Genomic DNA, 27,247 nt, shown 5'->3' on the forward strand with positions numbered 1-27,247 from the left:
ATTTTTTTTTGTTTTTGTTCGTTTAAAAACAGTTAACTTAAAACTGCCATTTATTATTGTTCTCAAATAAGTTTATATATTCGCGGAATTTACGTCAGTCTTGCTAATTTCGTTTGAATGTTAGCAAAACCTCATCTATCCGATAGTGAAAAATTTTAATCGTTATTTGCTGGGCAACGACTGTTACATCTAGCTTCCCAACGTAAATGTAGTAGACCTAAGTTTTATAGACACACTTTTTAAGCAAATCGGTGCATAATTGTTGGTATGTTTACTAGTCCATCGTCTCTTACCACTAGCACTTGTTACTTAGTGACTACATTAGAATTCTCCTACAGACTCCTCCGTTTTTGTTAGGCTGTTGCACATGTTTTAGCAGCTATACGAAACTCTCAAAAGTTGTTTTCTGTTCTTCCAATGGTGGATGTGTAGATGGCTATGGTGTGTACTAACCGCAACAGGTTAAAATTTGGTTTGACACCGTTCCTTTGTTATCTGTTTAGAACATGTGGCCGTATTAGTAGTACAGCAATCGTGTATATAATGTGTATATGTTTGTTATAAATGAAATATTTGGTAGCCTTGGAAAAGTCAACAAGTATTACTGGATGGATTTATTTTTACATTGGTTGATCTTTAGAGTGCAAATAGTAGGTATTTGTAAATGTGCCTATTACCTAATACATGTACCTATATATTTGTACATGTAGCCTACTTACCTTTAAGACACTTTCATATATTTCGTATGAATTGCAAAGGTAGAACTATCGACAGCATATCCAACTTGCATTTTTGATATCAGCATGTAAAGTATAATATGTTTAGCAATAGAATGCTTATCATTTATTACCTGTATTTACACTAGGTAAATGCCCAGTGTTGCCCTGGTAATAAAAAAGTATTGGACAGAAAATTTATTTTTATTTCACATATGCAACATTTACCATTCTAACTTTAAACTTCATATCATGGAAAAAGTGTTTTTGTGCAGTTCAAATGAAACAAGAGAAAAAAGAAGACAACTGTAAAGGCTTTTAAACTTTTTCAAACAACTTTAACTTTTAAATTTCAAATCATGAAATAAGTGTTTTGTTGAAATTAGGAGGAAAAATAGAACTGTAAAGGTGTTTAAATGCAAATGTGAAATCATTAGCAAGCAATGGCTAAATTTAGTCTGTTTTTTTGCTACGACTACAATGAAAAATTATTTGGTGTACGATTACATGATTTTAGTTCGATTCATTATTGGCATCATAAGGCAAAAATATCGTATCTGTAGACATATAGATGGGTATTAGAAACCCATATCTAATGCATTCACTGTCTGGTGAAAATCATTAAAAAATAGTAACAAAACGATATGTTAACCTTAGTAACTATAGTTACCTACAGTAAATTTAGTGTATTTATTGGTTATAATCTGTATTAAAAATTAATATTACAATGTGTTATATATGCGGTACGTACCGTAGGGAGTTATTACCTTCGAGACAGATGTATAACACAAACTTTGAATTTAACTTAAATGAATTTAGTTTACTAAACACACACCTGAAGCTAAGTTTTAGTATGTATTTTTAATTATTTTACTGAACTTCAACTTTTTGTCAATAAAATTTTATCACCTATCAACTTCCGGCTTCGTTTTCATCTTTTACCCGACCTCATCAAAACCTTTTTTAATTTACCGAAAAAGTCTGAAAATGCTGTTCTTGAACATGCTCTGTTTAATGAAGTGGATTTTTGTTAGCTCAAAAACTCAAAAAGCTCAAAAACAAACAGTTAATCGCCGCCATCACAAAAATGCCATAGGTTGGAATCAATTTATTCTCTGGCATATTCGAACGATTTGGTTATTGTTTTGACACGTGATGTTCTCACGTGAATTGAAAGGCCAATAAAAGGATCAATATAAAGCGTCTCATAGCGCTAGTTTATGACAAACACTTCGGGTTCTACTGAAAAGCCGTATCAAATGCAGATGCTCGCTACTTTACAGTTTTGTTTTGGCTTGGTCTAATCGTTTAGTTGTGATCCGATCATGTGACCCATACTTCCTGCTGAACAGTGCGAATAATTTCTGTAGCATTTTTCGACTATCACAGGTGACCAAAAGGCTCCTCATGTTTATCAGAGGATGATATGCACTCCTTCGAGCTAAGGTTAAAAAATTAAATGAATTTTTACGGTAGGTTTCGAGATATCAGTCAGTGCTCAAAATGACAACATTACAATGATGATGAAATATACGCGTAAGGACAATAGACATGGTTTTATTGAATGCGAGAAGTATATTTGTGAAAATATTTCGGTGAATGAGGTTGCATGAAAATGTAAACAGAAGCCATCTTGTTCAGCTACATCCCATTTGAGCCGTTTTGAAAAGGGATTCCAATCTATGGCATTTTCGTGATGGCTGCCATTAGCTGTTCGTTTTTGAGCTTTTAAGAACTTGTAATCACATTTCCACATATTTTGTACCTACAACACAGCAGAGTAAGACATGGTGAATCTTTTGATACCAAATAACTGTAATGTGAATTTGGTTGCAAGTAAACCTTTAAGAGAAGTTGTCTGACCACCGACCTACTGTTTGAAGAGATACTAACTCCAACTTTGATACTGGTTTTAAGGGAAAATATTACCATTTTGTACACAAGAAATGCTGAACTGAGAGAAATTGGTTATTGTGTCACTTTCAGATGGTGTAAAAATGTTTTTGGCGAACTGCATTTTGGCGTCTTTGTTATTTCAACGTACGTAATAAGCACATTTGGTTGAACTTGTATGGTGAAATAAGATTCGTACGGCGAGGTAGAAAAATCATCATGTTCCACTTTGTAAGGCAAAAAAATCGTATAATAGCGTAATCGTATCCCGAGGGTGCACTCTATGTACTTGTAGTTTTATGACACATTTGTAAGAATAGTGAATGTGTGAAATTGTATTATTTGAATGATAACAAAGGCTAGTAATATATAAGTAGCTATTGGTAGTTTATTTTTTGTGCATTAGTCATGCTAGTTACTAATCATTTGCTTTAGAAATGAATTACATTGGTACATTCACTTTACTGTTGTATAATTTATTTAGAAAAGCTCATAATTTGAGTTATTCCAGTTCTTGACCTTTCCTGGCAAATAAAAGGATCTAGATAATATGAAAACAGATGAAACAATAAAACAATCTGAAGAAAGCTTTAACAATAAGGAGTAAAAGCATACATATATACAAAGATCAACTCCACCTCTTTAAAGTGGATTGCATTGCACTTAAATGAGTGTCTCCCACTGTCTTTGCTGGTTTGAAATTTGACGCAACAATCCAATTCTGTTATGCAATATTCATAATAATTTATATTATTGTAATCTATTCATTATCCAGCAATATTTTAATGAACTTGATTATTGGGGTAGTTCACTATAAAGAGCTAAGTGTATAAAAACTAGATTGCAGCTATACCAATTATTTTGTGATTATTGCGATTATTGCGATTATTGTGATTTTTATTCAAGTAGTTGAAACCTTTTTTAGGCCCACCATATTCTTTTCAGAAAGGCGGTTAAAGTACCTCAGTCACACCATAATCACAGTTCTATTACTGCTCACTAGTGGCCATTCCACAAAATTCCCTCACAAACCTCTCTCTTTCCGTTCAGCACAACTGAGCAAATATGTTGTCACAAATTTAGAAGCTTAGTGCACGTAGTATAAACAAAACAACTCATATTGCTGAATCACAGCAGCGAAAGAATGTAGAAGCAAATAAAAGTCGGTACTGATCGTAAGTACTAAAAGCTGACTTGTTTTTGGTGAAATATGATTTATGTTGACCTACCTAGACAAATTCAGAACTGAAGCGACAGTTTAGCGTGTACTGTTGGAGCTTCAAAGTATCACATTTTTATCTGTCTAAATCTTAGGGTGTCCCTGAATAAACTGTTAGTAGCAGATAAAATCATTACGTATTTGGAATTTTAATGATAAATTACAGCAAGTTTGAGATGCTTCGAATGGAAAGCTTTGTTGCTACAAATTTGTATTACAACCATTAAGTTTTTAACCTAGAATATACATGTATGTAGAACCTGTGGAAAATTCTTATTCATTGGAATGAGAGTATAAGTTTATAGGCATTAAACGACATTTGAAATTAACTGCATTTCTTGGACAAGATGTAAGAATAACATAATAATATGTAAAGCGGATAATATTATACTATGATCACTAGTAAATACACTATAGATTATTAGCTATTGATCAAATTCACAATCACACCATTTTTAGAGTTTTACCATTCTAACCCTTATTTCTGTGTAATTATTTGTCTCTGTCGAAGATCAGTGATTGACACATAGTTAGGATTCTTGTATGATCGCAATTTTATAAAATTGTTTCAAGTTGGACATTGTTAGGCGATGCACTGCATGGCAATTTGAGAAGGCCATAAGATGGTTTGTCGTGCCATGTTAGTGAGATATAATAATATCAGCTGTAATAATCATGGTGATTCTATAGAGTAATGCAATTATGCACATAAGATTTAACGTTTCAGTACTAGGATGTTGATTAACCACATTATGACCCAAACAGCACAAGTTTCACGAGTTCATCGGAGACCTCTTTCATTACTTTGAAAGACTGCCTCTACACCGTTAAAAGTGGTTTTATTTTTGTTTTATTGCACCCTCTTCTCTCTTTCTCCCTCTCTCTAATTTATATATTTGTGCATATGTCCAGGTATAGCAATTAAAATCTTGCAATGAAATATCTATTGTGCAGAAGATTTGATCTCACATCATTTAAATCACAAGTCTACAAACAATCACACCTAACCACTAGGCTAAGCCGTTCTTGCCATTTCCTAAGCTCTTTTATATAATGTAAAACCTCTAATTGAACGTTATGGCGCTCTGTTTTTCATCCCTTCCTCTATAGTGGCGGTCAATTGGAGGGCGTTCAAATAGATGCTGACGTATTTTTCAAATGACTCGTCAGAATTTTGGGAAGATAAATTTAGCCCTTTTACGGGCGAAGCGAACGTCGTGTATATTTTGCCCTCTTTTTCCAATTGAGCGATATTAAACCTTTTGGATGCAATTAATCTGCTAACTTACCTCCAACTTGTCAAAGATATTTTAATAAATATGCATTGAGAAATGTCTCTATTAGTTGATATCGACATCTTGCAATTAACCTGCGATTATATTATAGCCTGTGTCCTGCTTTGCAATTTGTTAGAGCTTTCAATTTTTATTTCATTCCAAGTTTGAAAACATTTTTATTTTATATGTATATTTACTAATGTTGCATAAAAGCTCATTACACTCATTGATATGTTTGCTACAGTTTGCAGCCAAAACTAGCTTTTTATGTGCAATAGAAGGGAGTTAGGAGCATTGAACAATTTTATAAGTTATACAATGATAATCTATCAAATGCTACAAATATATCTTCATGAACAAGTGACATAAATGAACCATACTTATATTACGTGTAAAAACAAAAATTAACGTTTTTAAAACAAAAATATTTGCATCGTTTGCTCAGATAGCTGCGTTCTGATTGTTGCTTTTGATCGAACGAACATCTTCTGGTTGTCCAATACCTTAGACAAAGTTTTCTAGCCTCAACTCTTCTTCTGCACTGCATAACTAGTCGATATTAGCATCCAAACAATTTTTTGACTAAGCAAAACTTTTACGCGTTGCATTTAGCACAAACACAACGCGCAGTTTTGCTCGCTAAATGTAACCTTTGCACCATCGCGAATGTAAATCGTCTTTATATACATGTACTTCGAAGTATTAAGACCGCGTTAGACAAGGAACTACCATTAGCCTGAAACAGTTATTAATTATTTCTATGGTAATGCTTTCATAGTTTTAATGAAAAACAAGCTAAAAGCTTTGGAGTGTGACACCGAAAGATTTGATTGTTATTGATGTAAATGATTCATTATTAATACGATTTTGTGGACACTTTTTTATTGAGCCCTTGATATTATGGGTTCATAAAGATCAAAGATTGCCTTTGCTCTTCATGCAACCTGCAAGCTTTTTTTATTTTTCATAAAAAGTATCTCAACAAAAAGAAAATGTTTGAGAATTATCTTTTAAACTGCTGTTTATTTGTCAGTTCCATTTACATTCAATGGTCTGCGAATGGATGGATTAGTTATACCACGACGCGGTGATGGCATTATTCTTTGATAAAGATGACAGAAAACAAGGATAAGATGTTAGCTTGTTTCATTGATTTTTTCCTTCATTGGCCCAAATTGTTGCCGTCTTTCGCTAGTCTATAGTTGTGGTTCACAATGGCTATATCATTTCATCAGCGATAAACAAAGCTAATTAACTAGAGTGGGTCATGTATTTGTCATCGAATTAATCAATAATACCTAAACAAGTGTTTGTGCCATCCTTTCTATTATCAGCAATCATGGCATGAATTGAATTAACAGCTTTTTGGCTTTTTGCAGCAATAGTCAATTGGATCTCTCTATTGTGTCTAATACGTAAAGGAGTTTTCCTTCTTAACGTTGCTAGCAAATAGTTACATGTCAATCAATGTTTTCTTTGTACTCTCCCTCCACTATAAACTCTCAACCTCGCTGTTGGCCTCACTTCTCTTTCTCTCTACCTTCAGCCCACCAACTCTTGTCATGCAGTCACATTTGGCAGATAACTCTCAGTTTCTTCCTTTTTTTGCTCAGACCATGCCAAAGTGTGAGTACATTACTGTTAGCCTAGTACCAGCTTTGCATTTCCATTATCATTCCCGTAATACTTTGTTATGTTATAATTCACTTTTCAAATTATTTAGCGAGTGTTAAACCTGTGTAAGATATATTTTGTGAATATAATTTAGTTTTGCTAATATAGTGGGACAGGCCATAGATATCTATTAGTATTGCTTTTCAATAATCATTCCTGCTATGAGATGAAAATATAGTCATAGTGTTTGTTTGTAGTTTATGCGCAGATCACAGTGAATGTAAACTGGAAGGTTGTTGCCTAGCTTAGATTTATATAATTGTCTAATATTCTAAGTGTTCTGAAGTATACTGTCGAAGACGATGGAAAAATTGAATATAATTTATTTCTCAATGCTTGGTTTCTCAATTGCTCAATGCTTGCCCAATTTTACCAAGTTTCAATAGGATCCGTGTTTTTTATCTTCTACATTTTTTATGCCAGAAATAGTTATCTTTTTGATGTTCAACTTATTAGTCTGACAGATCAAATAAAACTTGCTGATAGTTAATGGTAAGTCTCCATAGGGTATTGCTGCAAGTGATGTTTACACTAGGACCCCTGGCTCGGTGAACTTGTTCCTAATTTTTGTTATGAGTTTTATTTTATTTATGCAAGCGTAAATTCAATTTTATCACAAGACTTGTGAAATGGTAGGGCTCTAAATTCTTCAACTGGTTCACTGTGTAGCTGATTGTTTGCAGTTTTATGGAATGGAGCTGACCCACATTTGTTACCTCTTCCTCCATTCCCTCCATCGACTCCCTTTCAGCTGCCCTACCACATGCCTCCTCAGATTTTCAACCCGACACCTCCTTTCTTTAGCATGTTAGCAGCTCAGGAGAGAATGGGCAGCAACCCAAATCGTGTAGAGCCAGGAACCTTTCAGTCTTCATTGGTATTTGTTTTCATGTTCTCATTGGCATAATTTGAATTTATGTTATGAATGTAACATAGTGGTTTGGTCGGTTTTATTTTCATACGGCATTTTTATTGTTGCAGCTTGCTGAGATGTGCGAGGAGAGAAAATGCAGCGTTCCATGCATACCGGTTACTCCTCCACTCACACCCATGATATGCCTCACGCCAACTGTCGTCGAAAAGGCTTCCAATCCTGCTCCTGTAGCGAAGAGTTCTGGTGGCAGTCCCGCTGCGAGTGGCACAAACACCCCTCCTATTTCTGCAAGTTGGTATTCATAACTTAGCTATTCGATTCACTCGGCTTTTTCATCTCGTCTGGCCACGGCTATTTTGGCTGACAAATCTTTTAATGGTGCATTTTGGAAATAGTTAAAATGTTAAAGGGGCAGCACTGCAAGTTGGAAGGCATGGTTTGTATGTAAGCAAGGCTGATGGCTTCCTAGTTCAAATGAACTTACAATTGCAATTTTTGATTCACACGTAGTACTCCAATCCTATACATTCTTATGGAGATGCATGACCTGGACATTTTGCACATTAGGGCATTTTAAAATGAGAAACTTAATAAAGACATTATAAATCATATATTGATAGTATTTGCCACTTATACTTAGTTGTTACCATACTTTTCGGACTATTAGCCGCTACTTTTTTCTGACGATTTGAGCCATGTGGCTTATATAAAGGTGCAGCTATTCTGTGGCTTTTTCTTTGACCGCTAGGGCGCATTAACCATAATCTATGGTTAGTGCGCCTTTAGCGGTGAAAGACAATCTGAAACAACGCCTAACGATACTATTCCGTTATGCACTAAGTTAAAAAGCGTCGGTTAATACGAAACAGCGCCGGTTAATACCTTAATACGAAACAGCGCCGGTAGACACCGTTCCGTTTTAAACAGCAAAGTTGCTGCCGTGTTAAAAACCACCGTCCTGAGTTCTGCGGCTTATACAAAGGTGCGGCCTATGTATTGTTTTATTATCGTTTTTTGAAAATAAATCAGATGCGGCTTATATAGGGGTGCCTTTTATTGTCCGAAAAGTACGGTATATTAATTCATTGTGCATTTTGAAACTTAATTCATGTTTGACAGCGCTTTGATAAAACGAAAGACAAAATTTTATAAAAACTTACATCTCCGCTGTGGGCTAATTGGAAACTGCTGGAGGCTATCTTATTGATCCGTTACTCGTGTTGAGGTGGTTGCAAGGCTACGGCTATGTTTCCATTGTGGAACTCAACAAGTCAACGCTTGAGCAAATAATCACAACCAACAGCTGATTGTTATTGATGACACGCGATCAATGGATTATGCACTGAGGCGATTTCTTGACTTATTGTTCTTGACTAGGTAGAGCTCTAGAACAGTTGTGACAGCTACCAAAAATCAGATTCACCAATATTTTCAGTAAGCCAGTTTTTGTGATTATTGGTTTTCTGGAGTGCATTACCTTTTGTGCTCATGCCAAATGTCAGAATTGTGTTTGTGCATTTCTGCTAAAATAGATGGAGTGGGGTCTGGCTACAGTGAGCGTGTTTGATTTTCTCTAATCGATTTCGTATGTTGAAATGTGAAGGTCACTGCAATATTAAGCTAATTATTTCTTTTCAACAAAGCTTCGTAAGGAAAACAATTATTCTATCAATATCTGCGAGAAGCCTTTTCACTCCTCACGTGCCCCACTTTTCATCACACTTTTTGGTCTGTCTGGATGTCCCACTTTTGAACATTATCTTTCTCACTAGGAATGAGCGGAAGAAATCGACGGCCCCCAGCATTCATAGAAGGAGAAAGCACCTGTCCCATTTGTGGCTCTCTACTCCGCGCTAGTGAACTCGTTGATCACTACCAGAAAGAGCTAAATGCCATCACCGGTGAAAAAAGCCAGTAGGTTAATAATTTATCTCAGAATGAGACTAAACATATAGTTGAACAGGAGCGACCCTGAGTGCACTGAGGTGCTCACAGGTGCTGATGAGGAACGGAAGGATACTAGCTAAATCTGTTGATAAACTAAACAATTTTTTATATTTGACTTAAAATAGAGTACTGCTCAAATTATTATATACGAATAAAAGCTAGTTTTAGCGATTTAATGAACGTTAAATTGTTGAGTGTTATTTGTATAGCTTGTCTTTTAGCGCCAACTTGCAATATAATAGACCATTCGCGAAGTAGAACCACATTCACGCTTCGATTACCGTAAAGCCTCTATTTGAACGCCATGGCGCTCTATTTTCTAATTCTTGCCCTATAGTGGTGGTCAAATGGAGGTGGTGTTCAAATAGAAACTGTGGCGTTGTATTTTTCAAATAGCTCGTCAGAATTTTGGGAAAATAAAATTTTCCCTTTTACAGGCAAAGCGAATGTCGCCTATATTTTGCACCCTTCTTCGGGCGGAGCGACATTAACCCTTATAAATGCAGTAACTCTGGTAACTTACCTTCAACTTGTCAAAGATCTCTAAATAAATATGCATTGGAAAGCTGAGAAATATCTCGAGCAGTTGATATCTATTGCTTGCAATTAACCTGTGATGATATTATAGCCTGTGCCCTACCTCGCCATTTGTTGGATCTTTCAATTTTTTATTTCATTCTTAATTTGAAGGCATATTTTTATTTTATATCTGTATTTATCATCGTTGCATAAAAGCTCATCGCACTCATTAGTATGTTTGCTACAGTTTGCAGCCAAAACTGGCTTTTTATGTGCAATAGAAGAGGAGTTACAAGCATCGATCAATTGCACGCTGGGTTCATATTACCGCAAGGATGCTATCAAATAATATGCTATAAATCTGGAAATTTTTAAGTTATACAATAATAATCTATCAAATGCTTCACATATACATGTTCAAGAACAAGTGATATAAACGAACCATACTTGAAATACATGCAGCACAAAAATTAACATTTATGAAACAAAAATATTAGCATCATTTGGTTGGCCAGTTGCGTTCTGATTTTTGCTTTTGATGGAACGAACATCTTCTAGGTGTTCAATACATTCCACAGTGTCTTCTGACTTCAACTCTTCTACACTGCTGAACTAGTTGATCTTAGTGTTCAAAAATATTTTTTAGCGGAGCAAAACTTTTACTTGTTTCAGTTCGTACAAATCATTATAAACTTTTAGCCATTTGCGAGCTAAGCGCAACTGTTAACCTAAAACTAGTCGTTCATATACCTCATAAATTTAAACCACATTTTACATATGTCGAAACATTAAGACCGTGTTGAACAAAACACTACGTACTATTAGCCTGATACAGTTATTAATTATTTCTATGATATTACTTTTAAAGTTTTAACGAAAAAATGAAAAACTTTGAAGTTGGAATATGCACTTCAATACGAATAGAAACAATGAAAGAATTAATTGTTACTGATGTAACCGAGCCATTATTAGTATGATTTTTGGACACTTTTCTACTGATCACTTGCTATTATGTGTTCGTTAAGATCAAAGAATGTCAAAGTGGCAGTCAAATAAAGGTGGCGTTCAAATACAGGTTTAACAGTATATGTAGTACCTTGATGATTGCAAATACTGATTATATGTAGTACCTTGATGACTACTAATACTGATTATATGTAGTACCTTGATGACTACTAATACTGATTATATGTAGGACCTTGATGACTACTAATACTGATTATATGCAGGACTTTGATGACTACTAATACTGATTATATGCAGGACCTTGATGACTACTAATACTGATTATATGCAGTACCTTGATGACTACTAATACTGATTATATGCAGGACCTTGATGACTACTGGAACCCGTAAAAAAGAAATGCGAATGTCTTCAAGAATTAGTGAGAAAAAGGCTCACCATCTCGATGAATCTCGAAAAAATGTAAGTGGTTTGGATATTGATAAAAACAATGGTGTAGACAACTTCTGGCACTCATCAAACTGCATATTAGTTAATGTTTAATTTATTCTCTTGAAGGTGTGACCGCAAGTACAAGTTATAATCAATAGTAGTTTTGTCAAATCAGGTCGAGGCAATAAAAAATGAAGAGTATCGCCGTTATGTTTTTTGGGGTCAAATAGCTGCATGGCTAACTATAGCATATAATGCCACGCGCAACCTATTAATACTGCATCAGTTTTTTTCATCTGAGTTTCATAGCCAAACATTTGTTACAAAATAACTCTTACCACAATATAATTATGGGTGCCTTCTTATCATACCCAATGTCGCAGGTACACATTGCTAAGGAATTTAAGTCTATAGCTATATTATATCTCTAGTGTAATAGCGCAATAGTCAGCAAAATTCAACATTACTGGCATTTCTGATTTTTGACCAAACTTCTTTAAATACTTCAAAAGGAGCGGAAAGAGCCCATGTGAAATCTCCGATTTTAGTGGTTCTACCTCTATCTACTTACCATCTATCTGTATCACCAAGTATATACATATACTTCCATTTGTATGCTTTACCATGAAGGTGAAGTACCTACAGAAACGTCTATCTATTGGTCTTACCTTTATTAATTTAGTTTTTAAAATATATTTTGTTGTTTTATATGTAATTTGTACATCTACATATATAGATCTCAAAGTTTGTCATCATCTGTTCAGAGGTTTGTATGTCCAGTTATAGCTATTAAAATCTTGGAATGAAAAGCTCGCTTTGTGTTGGATTTGAACTCACTGAGATTTCAACCACAATTTTTAACCACACATTTAACTATTGAGCTACACATTCCTTAGAATTCTATCACTCTCATCATATACCGTGTACCCTTTTCTCGATTGCAAATGCTAAATGACGTATTAATTGATACATTGTGCCCACTGGTTATGGTACCCCTGTTATACAATATTTTTTGCCTGTGTGAAACACGATGCTTGTTTGTTCTCGCCATACTAGGGCGAATTTGTTTTCCGTCATACGATATCAACAATAACTTCTCTCGAAATTAAAGCTTGGCGATTGTTGAACTGATTACGATGAACTAACAAAAATGTCGATATGCTATTTTGCCGCTATCTCAGTTCAGCGGTATCCGTTATGTTAGAAACAGATTCCCAAACAGATAGGTGATAAAATTTTAGTTACAAGTTTGAAGTTTACTAAAATGCATACTAAAACTTCCTTCAGGCATGTGTTTAGTAAGCTAAATTCATTTAGGTTAGATTCAGCACTTATATTTCACATTTGTCTCGAAGGTAAAAACTCTGCACGTAGTACGTTGTAATGTTACATTTTCTTGCAGATCGTAACCACAAAATGCACTAAAGTTATTGTAGGTAACTATAGTTACTAAGGTTAACATATTGTTTTGTTACTATTTTTTAATGATGATGATTTTTACCAGGAGGTGATTGCATTAGATATTTACTATGGTTTCTATACAACTGTACGTCTATACAACATTTTTGCTTTGTAATGCCACCACTGAAATAAACTAAAATGATATAGTTGTATACCAAACAATCTTTCATTGTAATTGAAGCAAAACTTATTATATTTAGCCATTGCTTGCTAATGATTTCACAATTACATTCAAACACCTTTACAATTTTATTTCTCCTAATTTATTTTAAGAAAACACTTCTTTCATAAAATAAAATTTAAAAGTTACAGTTGTTTGAAAAACTTTACAGTTGTTTTATTTTTCTCCTAATTCATTTGAACTGCACAAAAACACTTTTCTCATGATATGAAGTTTAAAAGTTAGAATGGTAAATGTTGTGTATGTTAAATACAAATCAATTTCTGTCCAAAGACTTTTTTATTACCCCGGCAATGCCAGGCATTCAGCCAGTATTTTTTTATAATACATCTATTTTAATGCTATAACTAGTCACCTGAAGTATTTATCATTACGTTTTAGAATTATATTAATAATACAAAATTAAAATTACTCATACGGTTTTCATACATTTGTAAAATATCTTGAGCCATTAACTTCATACTAACATATTAACTTCATACTAACATATTAACTTCATACTAACATATTAACTTCATACTAACATATTAACTTCATACTAACATATTAACTTCATACTAACATATTAACTTCACACTAACATATTAACTTCATACTAACATATTAACTTCATACTAACATATTAACTTCATACTAACATATTAACTTCATACTAACATATTAACTTCATACTAACATATTAACTTCATACTAACATATTAACTTCATACTAACATATTAACTTCATACTAACATATTAACTTCACACTAACATATTAACTTCATACTAACATATTAACTTCACACTAACATATTAACTTCATACTAACATATTAACATCATACTAACATATTAACTTCACACTAACATATTAACTTCATACTAACATATTAACTTCATACTAACATATTAACTTCATACTAACATATTAACTTCATACTAACATATTAACTTCACACTAACATATTAACTTCATACTAACATATTAACATCATACTAACATATTAACTTCATACTAACATATTAACTTCACACTAACATATTAACTTCATACTAACATATTAACATCATACTAACATATTAACTTCATACTAACATATTAACTTCATACTAACATATTAACTTCATACTAACATATTAACTTCATACTAACATATTAACTTCATACTAACATATTAACTTCATACTAACATATTAACTTCATACTAACATATTAACTTCACACTAACATATTAACATCAAGGTTTGCCTCTATATGCATTTATTAAATAAAAATGACATTTGTATACAACATTGTGCATAGGGCAGACCTGGAGAGGCAAATGCGCGATGAGTTTTAAATAAAAATATGAACAACTTATTACTGGAGTTTGTAGTTTAACACCTTGTTTTATTTTTGCCAGACGCTATCAAGAGTTCGACAGAATAGAAAGTCAAGGGTCCTAAAGACAGGTACGAGACTCGTAACGTATGCTTGCTGAATAACTGAAAAGCATTTCAACTTAATGTGCAAATCTGGTATCTTCTCATTTGATTGTGTTTGCTTGTTTATTGATAGCAGCTGGGAAAACAGGCAAGCGATCAGCTACACCATCCAGCACTACTACTGTACCTTCAGAAAGCACCATGGAGGATGCTGCTGGCACGAGTCAGCAGTCGGAGACATTGCAGATCAGGGACAACTCTCAACTCAGTACTGCTTGTCCTGTTTGCAACAAGGTAACATTGTTTAATGGCTGAGATCGTGAAAGAAAGATAATTTGGGTACATGTACTATAGTTTGTTTTATGCAACTTACATGCTGGACCTTTGTTGTGCATGCGAGTAAATGCACAACAAAGGTCCAGCATGTAAGTAGCAATAGATTGCAATCTGGTTGCTTCATTTTGATGATTAGTGTTTCTTTGGAAGATTTTAGAGTTGTAAAATGATTTTTCAACAAGACGCCGGGTCCATGAGATTTACAGACAGGCTATGATTATGGTTAGGATTTGCTAACCAGATTATTGATGAATCTTTACTTTATGGCTCAGAAAAGCATTTCAGGAGTGAGTGGGTTTTCAGTGGCCATTGCATAGATTCTTCTCATACGATTGATTAAACAAGAACTCTACAGAATGCATCTGCACTCTATGCAGCGATGCAAGCACCTGCCCCCTTTAGGTGTTCTACACATGTCATTCTATAATTGTTATAACAGTGGTCATTTAATGGGGCAATATTGTCAATATTATTGCTCAAATAATGCTGTGAAATGGAGCTAATCATAATACATCGTTAAAGCCAGGCACAGTTTTGTCAATTTAGCTGAATATAACTGGACACAAATATAGCCATATTTTTAGGTAGAGGTTTGCCATTTATACCAAAACTTGTCCCACCAACTCTTTGCAGAGTCAGAAGAATGCTACCGATTTGTTGCTCATGGCTTGTTAAGACATCACCATATACTGTAATGTTTGTCCCCACAGATGTTATACTGCGATGCTGAAGAAATGGCAGAGCATGTGGAGAAATGTTTGGCCAAGCAATCACCCAATGACAGCAATCAAAATGGCTCTGGGTCTGATGAGGAGTATGAAAGTTACACGTGGTGTGGGCAGACACGTGTCAGGGCAACAAGCTTTCTTGGTACGTAATGTGGGCTGACATGTGTCAGGGAAACAAGCTTTCTTGTTACGTGATGTGGGCAAACACGCGTCAGAGCAACAAGCTTTCTTGGTGCGTAACGTAGGCAAAAACGCGTCAGGGCAACAAGTTTTTTTGGTGTGTAGGTGTCTATTGCTTCAAACTGTTATCAAGCTCTTTAAGGCTCCGCTAATAACTCCTTAATTTTGTGAAATCTGTATATTTGCTTTCAAAACTTGTGGTCCTCTTTTTAAATGGTTTGTTAGCAAAATTCTCTGCTCTCATTTTCATGCTGTAAGCATGGACTAGAGGTACTCAAACTTTTCTGTAATTTTTCAATTTCTCAGCCTCGATACATTTTATCCAGATTTTTCTTCTATATGGTTGCTAGAAGAAGGCTATTTAATAACTCAATTTTTAAATGTGTATAGAGAGAGGTTATTAACAACTAAGCATACACATAGAGAGTATTTAGTAACAACTAAGCGTAGACATAGAGAATGGTTAGTAACGACTAAGCATAGACATAGAGAGAGGTTAGTAACAACTAAGCATACACATAGAGTATTTAGTAACAACTAAGCATAGACATAGAGAGTGGTTAGTAACAACTAAGCATAGAAATAGAGCGAGGTTAGTAACAACTAAGCATAAACATAGAGGTTAGTAACAACTAAGCATAGACATAAAGAGTAGTTAGTAACAACTAAGCATAAACATAGGGAGTTGTTAGTAACAACTAAGCATAGACATAGAGAGTAGTTAGTAACAACTAAGCATAGATAGAGGGAGTAGTTAGTAACAACTAAACATAGACATAGAGAGTAGTTAGTAACAACTGAGCATAGACATAGGGAGTTGTTAGTAAAAAAGAAAAGGAGTATCATTTGGTGTTCTAATTCAAGTTTTAATCTGTGATCTTCGTATCAGTTATGATGGTAAATTTTAAAAGGATTAAAATCAACTTGTTATTGTTCAATTAATAAAGGACATTACAATGAAGTTTTAAAAAAGTTCAGAAACTAGTGACACTGTTTTGATGATTTATAGATTTTGTTAGATGCAGCAGAATACCAAGTCATTGAAGTTCTGGTGACAAACCTTTCACCCTGCGCTTACTGAGCATTTTGGAACTTCCTTTATTTATTTTCAATCAGTTATTTGAAAATCAAATTCAGTTAGGGGAAATCATCAAATGTCTTGGATTAGGTATCTCCACGAAATAAACCTCGTACCTGGCATATATAAAGACTCTTTATACATATTTGTAGCCATTGGAAGGAAATACACTCACTGTCAATTACATTACACCAGCTTTTCTCCTTCAACCAGTCAGCGCTATATTTCTAGTGTTTTGCCATTTATGTTAAATGATCATGCCAGCATTTGCCTTTAATTCGCTCTCATGTAAAATCACTTTCAAAGCGACTTTGGTGGTTTTTAGAACAAGGCGAGTTTAACATTTGGCAGTCCTTGATTTGTAGACTCAAATGAACTGGCAGCATCTGGCTTTGATTCCATTGGCAAAGAAGAGGAGGAAACTGCTGTTGTGGTTGATGATGATGTGAATGAGCAGGAGTTTGGGGAGGCGCAGTATAGCGAGGCTCATATTATCCCTTGCGCGAGTGAAGAGCCGGCAGAGGCCATAGCCCAGTACGCTCTAAGAAATGCTGTTATAAGGTATGGAAACTTGTCCTCCATAAGTACCTTTTAGGTTCATCTTCATAGAATTTAGGTTGGAGTCTTACGAATTACCTTGAGATTTTAGTTTAGCAGCAGGTTGTTTCGCTTAGTTGACCGCTAATCATATGTAGGCCTTCACCTTTCCTTCATCGTAAGCCAGCCATCTTGAAATAACATATTTACAATGTTGTAATGACTACATTCATTAAAATGAATTCCATAAAAATTTGGTGTTGGGCTATTATTTTTATCTACTGCTTTTTGCTATCTTTAATAACAACTGCTCCTGCAATTGTTGATACACATGATTTTGGATATCATATACAAAAAGTTGCACAAGTTTGTTTATAGCTTTGGTTCATTCATTATAGCTACATCCGTTATGAGGCTACATGCCCATTATAGCTACATCCGTTATGAGGCTACATGCCCATTATAGCTACATCCGTTATGAGGCTACATGCCCATTATAGCTACATCCGTTATGAGGCTACATGCCCATTATAGCTACATCCGTTATGAGGCTACATGCCCAACTGGTATTAACACCTTCTGTAAAAAAAGATAAGCCATGTTTTTTGTGATAAGCATGTTCACTATAGCTATGGTATTCTCTGTTCAGTAATGTGTTTTACAGCAGCTGACTCGCAGACTTGTGAGTGCACATTTTTCATCTCAAGCACAATTGTATAGATGTCAGCATTTATTTCTTAGTTATTCTACTTTGCACTAGCTAGTAGTAGCAGTAGTAGTAGTTAGTGCACAGATATTTGATCTCCTTTGACAGCTTATCCACAGAGAGTACGCATACCAAACCAATTGAGGGACAGCAGTCTAAATGGACAGGTTAGTTGGGTTCTTACATACATGTAGTTGTTACTGGAGTTTTCAGAATTGTGTTCACTACTGGTAGCACTGGCTGGTCCATATCGTACATTTTTATTGATCTCAGCAGACTTCTCTGTCATATTCAAGTTATGATATTCTATGTAATTCTAAAATCTAAATTGAGTTTTGAAGAGTCTTGTGTCAAAGACCTACAGCATTTATTATATCTAAGAGACAAGTGATGATGATCAGTTAGTTAGGCGCAAAACAATCGATAACAGGCAGTAACACGCAATTCATTGAGGCTGAAGATTGTTATGAATTTGCTGTTGTTAGTAACTGTCTGGGTTTTTAATTAGCTTGCAAAGATTTCTCAATAGCCTAGTTTTGGCACATTGTTGTAGCTTATTTTGTTGTAAATGAGCTATCTACCTTCAGTATTAGTATGAGTCCAAATCTCCTTATATACGGATAGTCTTCACTTCAGTTGTGTTTGTCGTTAGGTGCAGAGGACTCTGGTTAGCTGGTGCTATAGTGTTATTCACCGTCTATGTGATTGTCGTTGCCGATAGGTGGGAGGTAGTCTAGTGATGGTCAGGTTGCGGTTCTACAACAAGGCTAATCCAATGCTATAGTTCATGTAACGATGCCTCATGTATACACTACTGTACGTACACCTCCAACCAACCCTCTAAAGACTGGGTTGGGGTTATATTAGAAGTCTAGACGTAAGATATTATGATATACTATACATGTTGATCGATCAACTATTAGTATACAATTAAATGATGATGCTTCCTTAGTTGCTAGACATGGAATGAATATAACTATAAAGCTACTTCTATATAAATGGATAGACTGAATAGGAGTTGTGTTCCTACTATAGTGTTGCTATGGACTGAGTAAGTAATTCCCAACTCCACAATCAAATGGTAAGAATAATATTGTACACGTATGCAGCATGTAAACAATGGTTGTTGATGCATACTTGTTTCCGTTAGTGGGAGATAATATATGCTGTAGGAATGTATTGTAACTGCTAAGTTTCCTACCTATTAACTAATCTCTTGACATTTACGTTTGTGGGAACATTGCTAATATACAGCTATTTCAAAAACATGATTTTCAGCTATAACAACGTGTTAGATAAGATTATATTAATACGGTCTCAAGATATTACCTTGTAGCGAGCATCCTTATTTCAATCAGTTTGCTACCAGTAAATGCTATGAAAGTGTAGTCAACCTTTGCCTACGAGATTAATTCATTCCAAAATCTGCCTCATTAGTTAAAACTGTTTCATGTTATTATTACTGGATGAGGCTGTAATTTATTTGATTTGTTTCAAAGCTTCCAAAAACCAGCAATAACTTAATAAATATTGTAGGTAATTTACGGTGTGAATACAGTTTCATTATATAAAATTGGGTAAAAAGATGAATTGTATGCGAGAAATTAAATTCATGAAGTGCAGTCGATGACAAGAAACTTTTGTCAAGTTGCTCCTACCTTAGGAACGCCATGTTTGAAATTGCATTCGGTGTGATGTAGTCAATTATTCGTTCCGATATAACATTGTATGTTGGAATTCCTGTTGGTATGATCATAAGTGGCAGTTTTGCTGTCATCATTGCTTTCTGTCATCATCAGAGTATTTTTTTTTAATTATTAGTCGACATTGCTTTAAAGACAAGACAGTCAAAAGTAGAGTATTGAAATGTGGTTCAAGAAATGTTATGTTAAAGCTTGTCACCTCAACTTATACAAATACATGTAATACTAACATCTAGTGCTCACACATGTATTTATGTGCAGGTGGTACATCAACAGATGACGGTGACCTCCCACTTCGATGTTTAATATGTATGGACAAATACAGCAAGCCTCTCGTCTCGGTTCAATGCTGGCATGTGCACTGTGAGGAATGCTGGCTAAGGACTCTAGGTGCCAAAAAACTCTGTCCACAATGTAATATGATAACATCACCTTCTGATTTGAGACGGATTTATTTATGAATTGTTTTGCATAATGTATATAGCTTACAAATACATTTATACAGTATAAAATTTATAAAAGATCTGCCCAATCAATAATTGCAAAAGCATTCCATAGGGGACAAATAAATAACGAGACACAAAAATGATAGTAGAGATTGCCAGAAATATTGAAAATAAAATAGCACCTGTCAAAAGGGTAATATCATGTTTGAGCATTATTTTTTAAAAACATGCGCATAGCAAAGACAGTTGTAATTTGCGACAAGTGACAGATGGAACGAAATAGTCTTGGTTGTCACAAAAACAGACAAGTAAAGTAATTGGCGTCAGATAAGCGACAAGCACAAGTGAAAACATTTCAAACAGGGTTCTTTGTCCGAACAAAGTCTTCATAGAAATACCAAATGGAAAATAGGAGATTAGTAATTCTCTTCTTAAGACGTGTCAAAACCTCCTTGAGTACTACAGTTGATATTGCAGTACTGTGACCGCAACTCTTTAAACTGCTTGTCAGTCAATGGCTGCCAAGCATAGCCCAAACACCGAGACACTTCGTCAAATGTTTCTTGATAGCTGTGCGCGGCTCGCCTCATCGTCCAGTAATAGTCATCATCCCATGTCAAGGTTCTTTGCCAATCGCAACGTTTTATGATTCCATTGCGACGAACAAAGAGATGCTTAAGGGCGTGACCTTCTCGAGCCAGTATGATGAGGGTGGATGTAGAAATCTTTTGCCGTATGATGATCGTGTGGATCTTAGAGCAGGTCCTTATGAGATTGACAAGATTCTCATCACACCGACCCGTGAAGGAACGTGAGTCATGGTAACGCGGGAGGTCCAGATGCCCATACACCTATTTATAATCAAACATGACCAGTTGGCCTATGTTCAGCTGCAGCAGGTAAACTTTATAAAAATTAAGAAAAATCAACTAGAGATTGACGTCACGCATCCGCTGTTTAATGATCACACATGACAATAAACAAGAAACTTGCTAAATAAAAATGACTGCGATAGCATTGCGTCTCATATAATTAGAGACATTTAGTCAAACCTACCCATAGGGATGTGTTGTACAGTACAATGATAGTGTCTATAGCTAGTGAATGAACTTGTCTCATATCATTAGAGACATTTAGTCAGACCTACCTGTAGGGATGTGTTGTAGAGTACAGTGATAGTGTCTATAGCTAGTGAATGAACTTGTGAGAACTTAGTAGTGTATAAGACAGATCTGACTGGGGCTCCTTCTTGCCACATGATATCCATGGGTGTAGCACCTCTTGCTGACAAATGTACATTCAGCACTGGCATACGCTCTGCAGCAGCTACAAATTATAAAAAAGATTCATTCAGCTACACCCACTTGCTAAAAATGTATTTCCTAGATAAAAGTACAGTAGTTCAGAAAATTTGAGTCGACATTTGTTTAGAAACCACAAATGGGAGATTAGTTACTGCTCAGTAAACACTGACAGCAAGCACTTTGCAAAGGCATCTTCAACTGTCTAACAGCAGGAAATGTTGTATTACATATCTTGCTCATGCAATAACGCAAAGCAATGACCTTTTTAAAGTGATTTCTATGTGACATAGATGAATTTGAATAACTACTTCAGGAATTCATTACTGAGAGCCTTTGTTTATATAGAATAACTCAGTTCTTGTTTTTAAAAAAGAATGCTAGCTTCCAAAAGCAAAGCTTAGTACTTGTCTACCACATGCAATGTCATAAAAGGCCATGCGAGGTATACTGCTCAATGACGAGAATTAACGCCGCGAACCATTCTATACAGTAGACAGCGGTGTCCACTCACAAGTAACAGCTATACACATTGTAAAATAACGGTCTGTGACACAATTACAATACCACTCATGGACAGAGAGGCCAGTTCTTGTTTCCTGATTTTTACAAGTAACCAGAGTAGAAATTCTAGAGAGAACTCTACATTAAAAAATGAACTAAAATTATCTCTTCTACAAGAACCTTTATTGCTGACACGACTGCGTGGATAATGTAAATAAACCTGATTAGCAATCTCCTTATGATTTCTAGTCAGCATGACCCAAGGATGAGTGCAAAATAAAATGACTATCATTTCAAGGACTTACAATGTTGGGCATCTATATATGTATTTCTCAAAGTATGTTTTATGTCTGTATGTCATGTGTCTACATTCCGGCAGTAGCTATTAAAATCTTGGAGTAAAGAGTCCGTACCAAAGAAGATTTGATCACAGTCCCTACTGTTTGGTAGTCCGATGCCCTACCCAATAGACCACAGAGAATGATTTGTTAGCTGGTTGATGTAAGTCGGTATATGGGAGCACACACCCAGTGGCTTTGCATACCACGCAGGGTGATTGCGTAAGTGAACGTCATTAGTTAGCTTAGTAAAATGTTCCATTGGCAATCTGCCAGGCTAATAGCAAGTGGCAGGCAACTTTCATTACGACTCATTGTTTATAAGCTGATTTTTAATACTCGGGCAATGCCGGGAAGCAAAGCTAGTATTTTTATATAAGGAAAAGTTAGCACAAATATGGGAAAAGGTAGGACAACCCTAATGTACACCTAAGTAATTCGATGAGGATTTGGTTTATAAAGGAGTTTAGAGCTGATAAACTAACAGTTTATTGGCTCCATAGAAAACATGAAAAATAATACTAACTCGACTATGATGAATGTCTTTGAAATGGTGATTTACAAAAGATTAAGCAGGCTTGACCCTTTGGTATACCGAATCTGTTAAGTAAAGTCAATACCTTTCCAAACATCAACATCTATGAAGTAGGCTTCCTCACTGTACTGGTCCTGTACAATGTGCAGGTTGGTGACCTTCGAACTTATGAGGCCTCTCACAATGTCATTGCTCAAGTGCTGGGGGCTGATGATCACTGTGTGTAGGTTACGAAACATGCCAACTATAAACAAGGGATAGAGCTCCTGCAACAATAAACACTAACACGTTCTCATGTTCGCTTAATGTATCAAGAGCTAATAGAATTTTACAAGAGGATGTTATCACTGCATAGTTAACTGACCCAGTTCAACAATTGAGGATGTTATCACTGCATCGCTAACTGACCCAGTTCAACAATTAAGAATGTTATCAATGCATAGTTGAATGCCCCAATTCAACAATTAAGCAGAACATGAAAATGAACTTAGATAGTAAATCTCCAGATGAAATCATCTTGCAAATTACTTCAGTTTGAATAAACCTTGAAGAGTTCCTTTTATGAGGTATTGAGGAAAGTAACAACAGGATATGGTTCCTCTTGCAGATTTATGATCAGCTTTAAAGGTTGACTAGCAACAAAATTCACATTACAGTTATTTGGTATCATAAGATTCACCATGTCTTACTCTGTTGTGTTGTAGGTGCAAAATATATGGGAATGTGATTACAAGCTCTTAAAAGCTAAAAAACGAACAGTTAATCGCAGCCAAACGAGACCGCCGTAATTTGGATTCGCTTTCCAAAACGGCTCAAATGGGACGTAGCCGTTACAGGATGGTTTCTGTCTACACTTTCATGCAACCTCATTCGTCGAAATATTTTCACAAATATACTTCACGCATTCAATTAAACCATGTCTATTGTTCTTACGCGTCTGTTTTATCGTCATTGTAATGCTGTCACTTTTAGCAGTGATATCTTATAACTTACCGTAAAAATCGTTAAACTTTTTAATCTTAGCTCGAAGGAGTACATATCATTGACTGATAATCATGCCGAGCCTGTTAGTTACCTGTGATAATCGAAAAGTGCTGCAAAAATTGTTTGCGAAGTATTGGGTCACGTGATCAGATTACGACTTGACGATTGAATAATGCCGAAAGAAAACTGTGAAGTAGCGAGTATCTATATTTGATACGGGGTCTTCGGTAAAACCCACAGTGTTTGTCATAAACTAGTGCTACGATAAGTTTTACATTGAGCTTTTTATTGGCCTTTCAATTCACGTGAGAACATCACGTGACAAGACGATAACCAAACTGTAATGAATAGGTCAGAGAAATAAACAGATTCCAATCTACGGCGGCTTTTCGATTTTGAGCTTTTAAGAGCTCGTAATCACATTTCCACGTATTTGGCACCTACAACACAACAGAGTAAGACATGGTGAATCTTTTGATACCAAACAACTGTAATGTGAATTTTGTTGCAAGTCAACCTTTAAAGTTCTGCTTGCAAGTAGGATATGTACTAGAATAGTCACTTGTTGTTACTAACTGTATCTTTATGCACATTTAGCATAAAAAACAATACAATTTTACAAAACATCGATTTGTAACATATCGATACATGATGATATGTGAAAAGCAAGCAATAAAACCACACTAAATAATAATATTTATGGATGAATTTCTGACACAATGATAGCGGATCAATTTATAATAATAATGTTAAATTCTGCAAAGAAACTCACAAATAAAATTTAACTAATATACAGACTTAAATGTATTTGTTAATGCTTTGAATATATCAAACGCTGCCTGAAATTTGTAAAACCAAATGTTATACTGATATTCTGTGTGAAAAAAAATAATTGAACAATTTGTAAACAAACAAATATTGTGACAATAAGCAAAATATCCAGAAATTATGTAACATATATGCTGTATGGAGGTGGTACCTTTGTAAAGTTTCGAAGCTCTACTTGTCGCAAAGTAGTGCCACAGTTAGTAACAAGATAGTCGAGAACACCTGGCGCATCTTTTAAATCCAATAGAAGGTGATTCATTTTCAACTCTTCCAACCCTTTTAAATTCTTCAGCAGTCTCGCTAGTTCTTGCAACAGTCGTCCACCTGATTGATAAGGGAAGGACATCAGTCAGCACTTGTGGCCGTGACTGAATATGGGTGTAAAATTCTCAACAGCGCATAGTGGACAAGCATCTACTATTTGATATTCTGTATGATTAATTATGATTTATCACATCCTGCTCAACAGCTTATAATATCACACATAAAACATGAGAAGATTACGAAGCAAGCAAATATACATGGATTGTTTCTAGCTTGTACATGTACATAACTAATAGTGTGTTAGATTAACAAGCAAAAACAAAAAAATCAGCGGAAAGTGGTTTAATATACCGGTAGTATTAAAATATCTCAGTGAATGTACCAACCTGTTCCATAAATGGATACTTCTGTTTTATCTCTACTCTCACATGCAAAAGTAAAATAGAAGTTGACGAGTGAATCCATCGATATATCTTCTCTATTGGACTCAATAAACTCATTCAGAATTTTGATGAAAGCAAACAGATTGTAGAAATCAGATATTGGCTCTATTTGGAGAGTCACAAGAAAAGAGCCAACGCTCTGCAGCCACTTCAGTACCTGTAAGATAGGAATTATATATTACTACAATCCTATTCAAAGCAAATTCACATCTACTGTTTAGTTGGACGTCCTATTTAGGAACCACGTGTTTTAAAGTATCTTAAATTTGAACTAATATACATATTATACCAGAACCCAAATACAGCCACTGCCCATATGGTTTTGCAATGTGTAAAATATATACAAAAGAAATCTAAATTTGGCAGATTGGCTTATCAAACCTTGTGATTGTTCAGCTCAAGCCAGTATCCTTTAAATGGCGTCATCCTTTTGTGGGTGAACGTAGTAGAATTCATGACAAGCTTGCGCCATATTGATGGTGAATAGAAAACGTCGTTCCAATGACGACACACTAGAGAAGCATGATATCTGTCCTTCAATCGTAAAAATGAAAATACCTGCAACAGACGATATGAAAATATAATTGTAAATAACAAATAGGCAAAGTTTAGCCAATGCAATACAAAAGTAAAAGTAAAGGAAGCCTACTTTTTTTAACATCTTGGTATATGCTGTTTAATATTCACATCAATATGGTATAGTCTACAAAAATATAAAAACATTGTCAATTTTTAGGCACAAATTTTAAAGAGCGCGCAACATATTCATAAATACCACTGAATGCTTACTTTTTCAAGTAATATATGGGGAAGAATAGCCCAGGTAGCATGAGCTGCATTACTGTCACAAGCAGCCAGGAATCCTTCGGGGTTCTCTTGCAGTCCGATGGCATGATAGTCCACATCATCTATAGCTTCAGCAATCATTGACAACAACCTCAAAGCATCCACTCCACTGTAATCCATCTCATATTGTCCTTTAAAAATTTAATTTATGGCCAGTCGTTCGCAAAATCGGAGATGATTCACAGCTTATTAAAAGCATGAACCTAAATAAATGTAAGCTGGTTTTTCTTCAACTGCAAAAACTAACACAAACTTAAACAATCAACAACACACACTCAAAAATTTTCATAAAGAAAATTGCCTAGAACCTTCAGTTAGGGAATCTTTTACAGTCATGTGCTTATACTTTGCACATGGGTGTAAAAAGTTACACACATCGGGTAGTTAAATTGTAAAGACATGAAGCTGCTACCCTGTTAACAAGTCTAACCTGTACTATGATGTTCAATACACTATACCTACAAAAAATTATGAGGTATGACAGCAATTAATCAACGATTCTAAGAAACTTCGTTCAGGTAAGTATGTACATGTATGTACACAATTCGCAATTGCAAAAGGCCTGTTAATCCATAAGGACTGCTTGATTTATCGGAGACGTTATAGATGATTTCGTCAGACTTCTGTGCGTTAATGCTATAGCTCTCTTTAAAAAAAGAAATATATGCGCCTTAGATCTCTACATTTTCTTTTAGTACCTCGGTATAAATTATGATCGGATTTACCTGTACATTTTGTTCTTGACACTTCCGAGTTTCGAAGCGCTGTATAAATCCCGTCCTTTAACGGACGCTAAAGAATTAGGCTATTAAGTAGCGACTACAGACGCATGCAAGTAATTAGATTGATGCAGGAGAGTGTCTGCTCGAAAAATAACCGTTATTTTTTGGAGATTGTAAAAAGATTTCACGTTTTGATTATGTTGAT

At 35.1% G+C, this 27,247-nt stretch overlaps 2 protein-coding genes across 5 annotated transcripts; one reads left to right on the forward strand and one right to left on the reverse strand.

Annotated features, from left to right (window-relative positions):
• The first annotated feature begins 152 nt into the window (after positions 1 to 152).
• LOC137397897 (E3 ubiquitin-protein ligase RNF220-like) lies at positions 153 to 20,302 on the forward strand. Of its 3 annotated transcripts, none has more exons than XM_068083991.1 (11): positions 153 to 265; positions 7,463 to 7,656; positions 7,761 to 7,944; positions 9,426 to 9,567; positions 11,451 to 11,547; positions 14,542 to 14,590; positions 14,697 to 14,857; positions 15,610 to 15,769; positions 17,251 to 17,446; positions 18,237 to 18,295; positions 20,093 to 20,302. In XM_068083991.1, the coding sequence occupies exons 2-11, from the start codon at positions 7,543 to 7,545 to the stop codon at positions 20,290 to 20,292; spliced, it is 1,362 nt and encodes a 453-aa protein (XP_067940092.1). In that variant the 5' UTR covers positions 153 to 265; positions 7,463 to 7,542; the 3' UTR covers positions 20,293 to 20,302. The 3 variants fall into 3 exon arrangements, with proteins under 3 accessions (XP_067940092.1, XP_067940081.1, XP_067940083.1); XM_068083980.1 differs by lacking the exon at positions 153 to 265 and adding an exon at positions 6,622 to 6,731; XM_068083982.1 differs by lacking the exon at positions 153 to 265 and adding an exon at positions 6,622 to 6,731 and having other exon boundaries at positions 14,700 to 14,857.
• A 394-nt stretch (positions 20,303 to 20,696) lies between these two features.
• LOC137397871 (F-box/LRR-repeat protein 21-like) lies at positions 20,697 to 26,871 on the reverse strand. Of its 2 annotated transcripts, XM_068083978.1 has the most exons (8): positions 26,751 to 26,871; positions 26,264 to 26,451; positions 25,856 to 26,032; positions 25,418 to 25,631; positions 24,919 to 25,091; positions 23,041 to 23,221; positions 21,425 to 21,603; positions 20,697 to 21,128 (listed from the first exon to the last, which is right to left on the reverse strand). In XM_068083978.1, exons 2-8 carry the CDS (start codon positions 26,438 to 26,440, stop codon positions 20,709 to 20,711), a joined length of 1,521 nt encoding a protein of 506 aa, XP_067940079.1. In that variant the 5' UTR covers positions 26,441 to 26,451; positions 26,751 to 26,871; the 3' UTR covers positions 20,697 to 20,708. The 2 variants fall into 2 exon arrangements, with proteins under 2 accessions (XP_067940079.1, XP_067940080.1); XM_068083979.1 differs by lacking the exons at positions 26,264 to 26,451; positions 26,751 to 26,871 and adding an exon at positions 26,124 to 26,145.
• Between the last annotated feature and the right edge of the window lie 376 nt (positions 26,872 to 27,247).

This window comes from Watersipora subatra, chromosome 1 (assembly GCF_963576615.1).
Source record: "Watersipora subatra chromosome 1, tzWatSuba1.1, whole genome shotgun sequence".
NCBI classification, from domain to species: Eukaryota; Metazoa; Bryozoa; class Gymnolaemata; order Cheilostomatida; family Watersiporidae; genus Watersipora; species Watersipora subatra.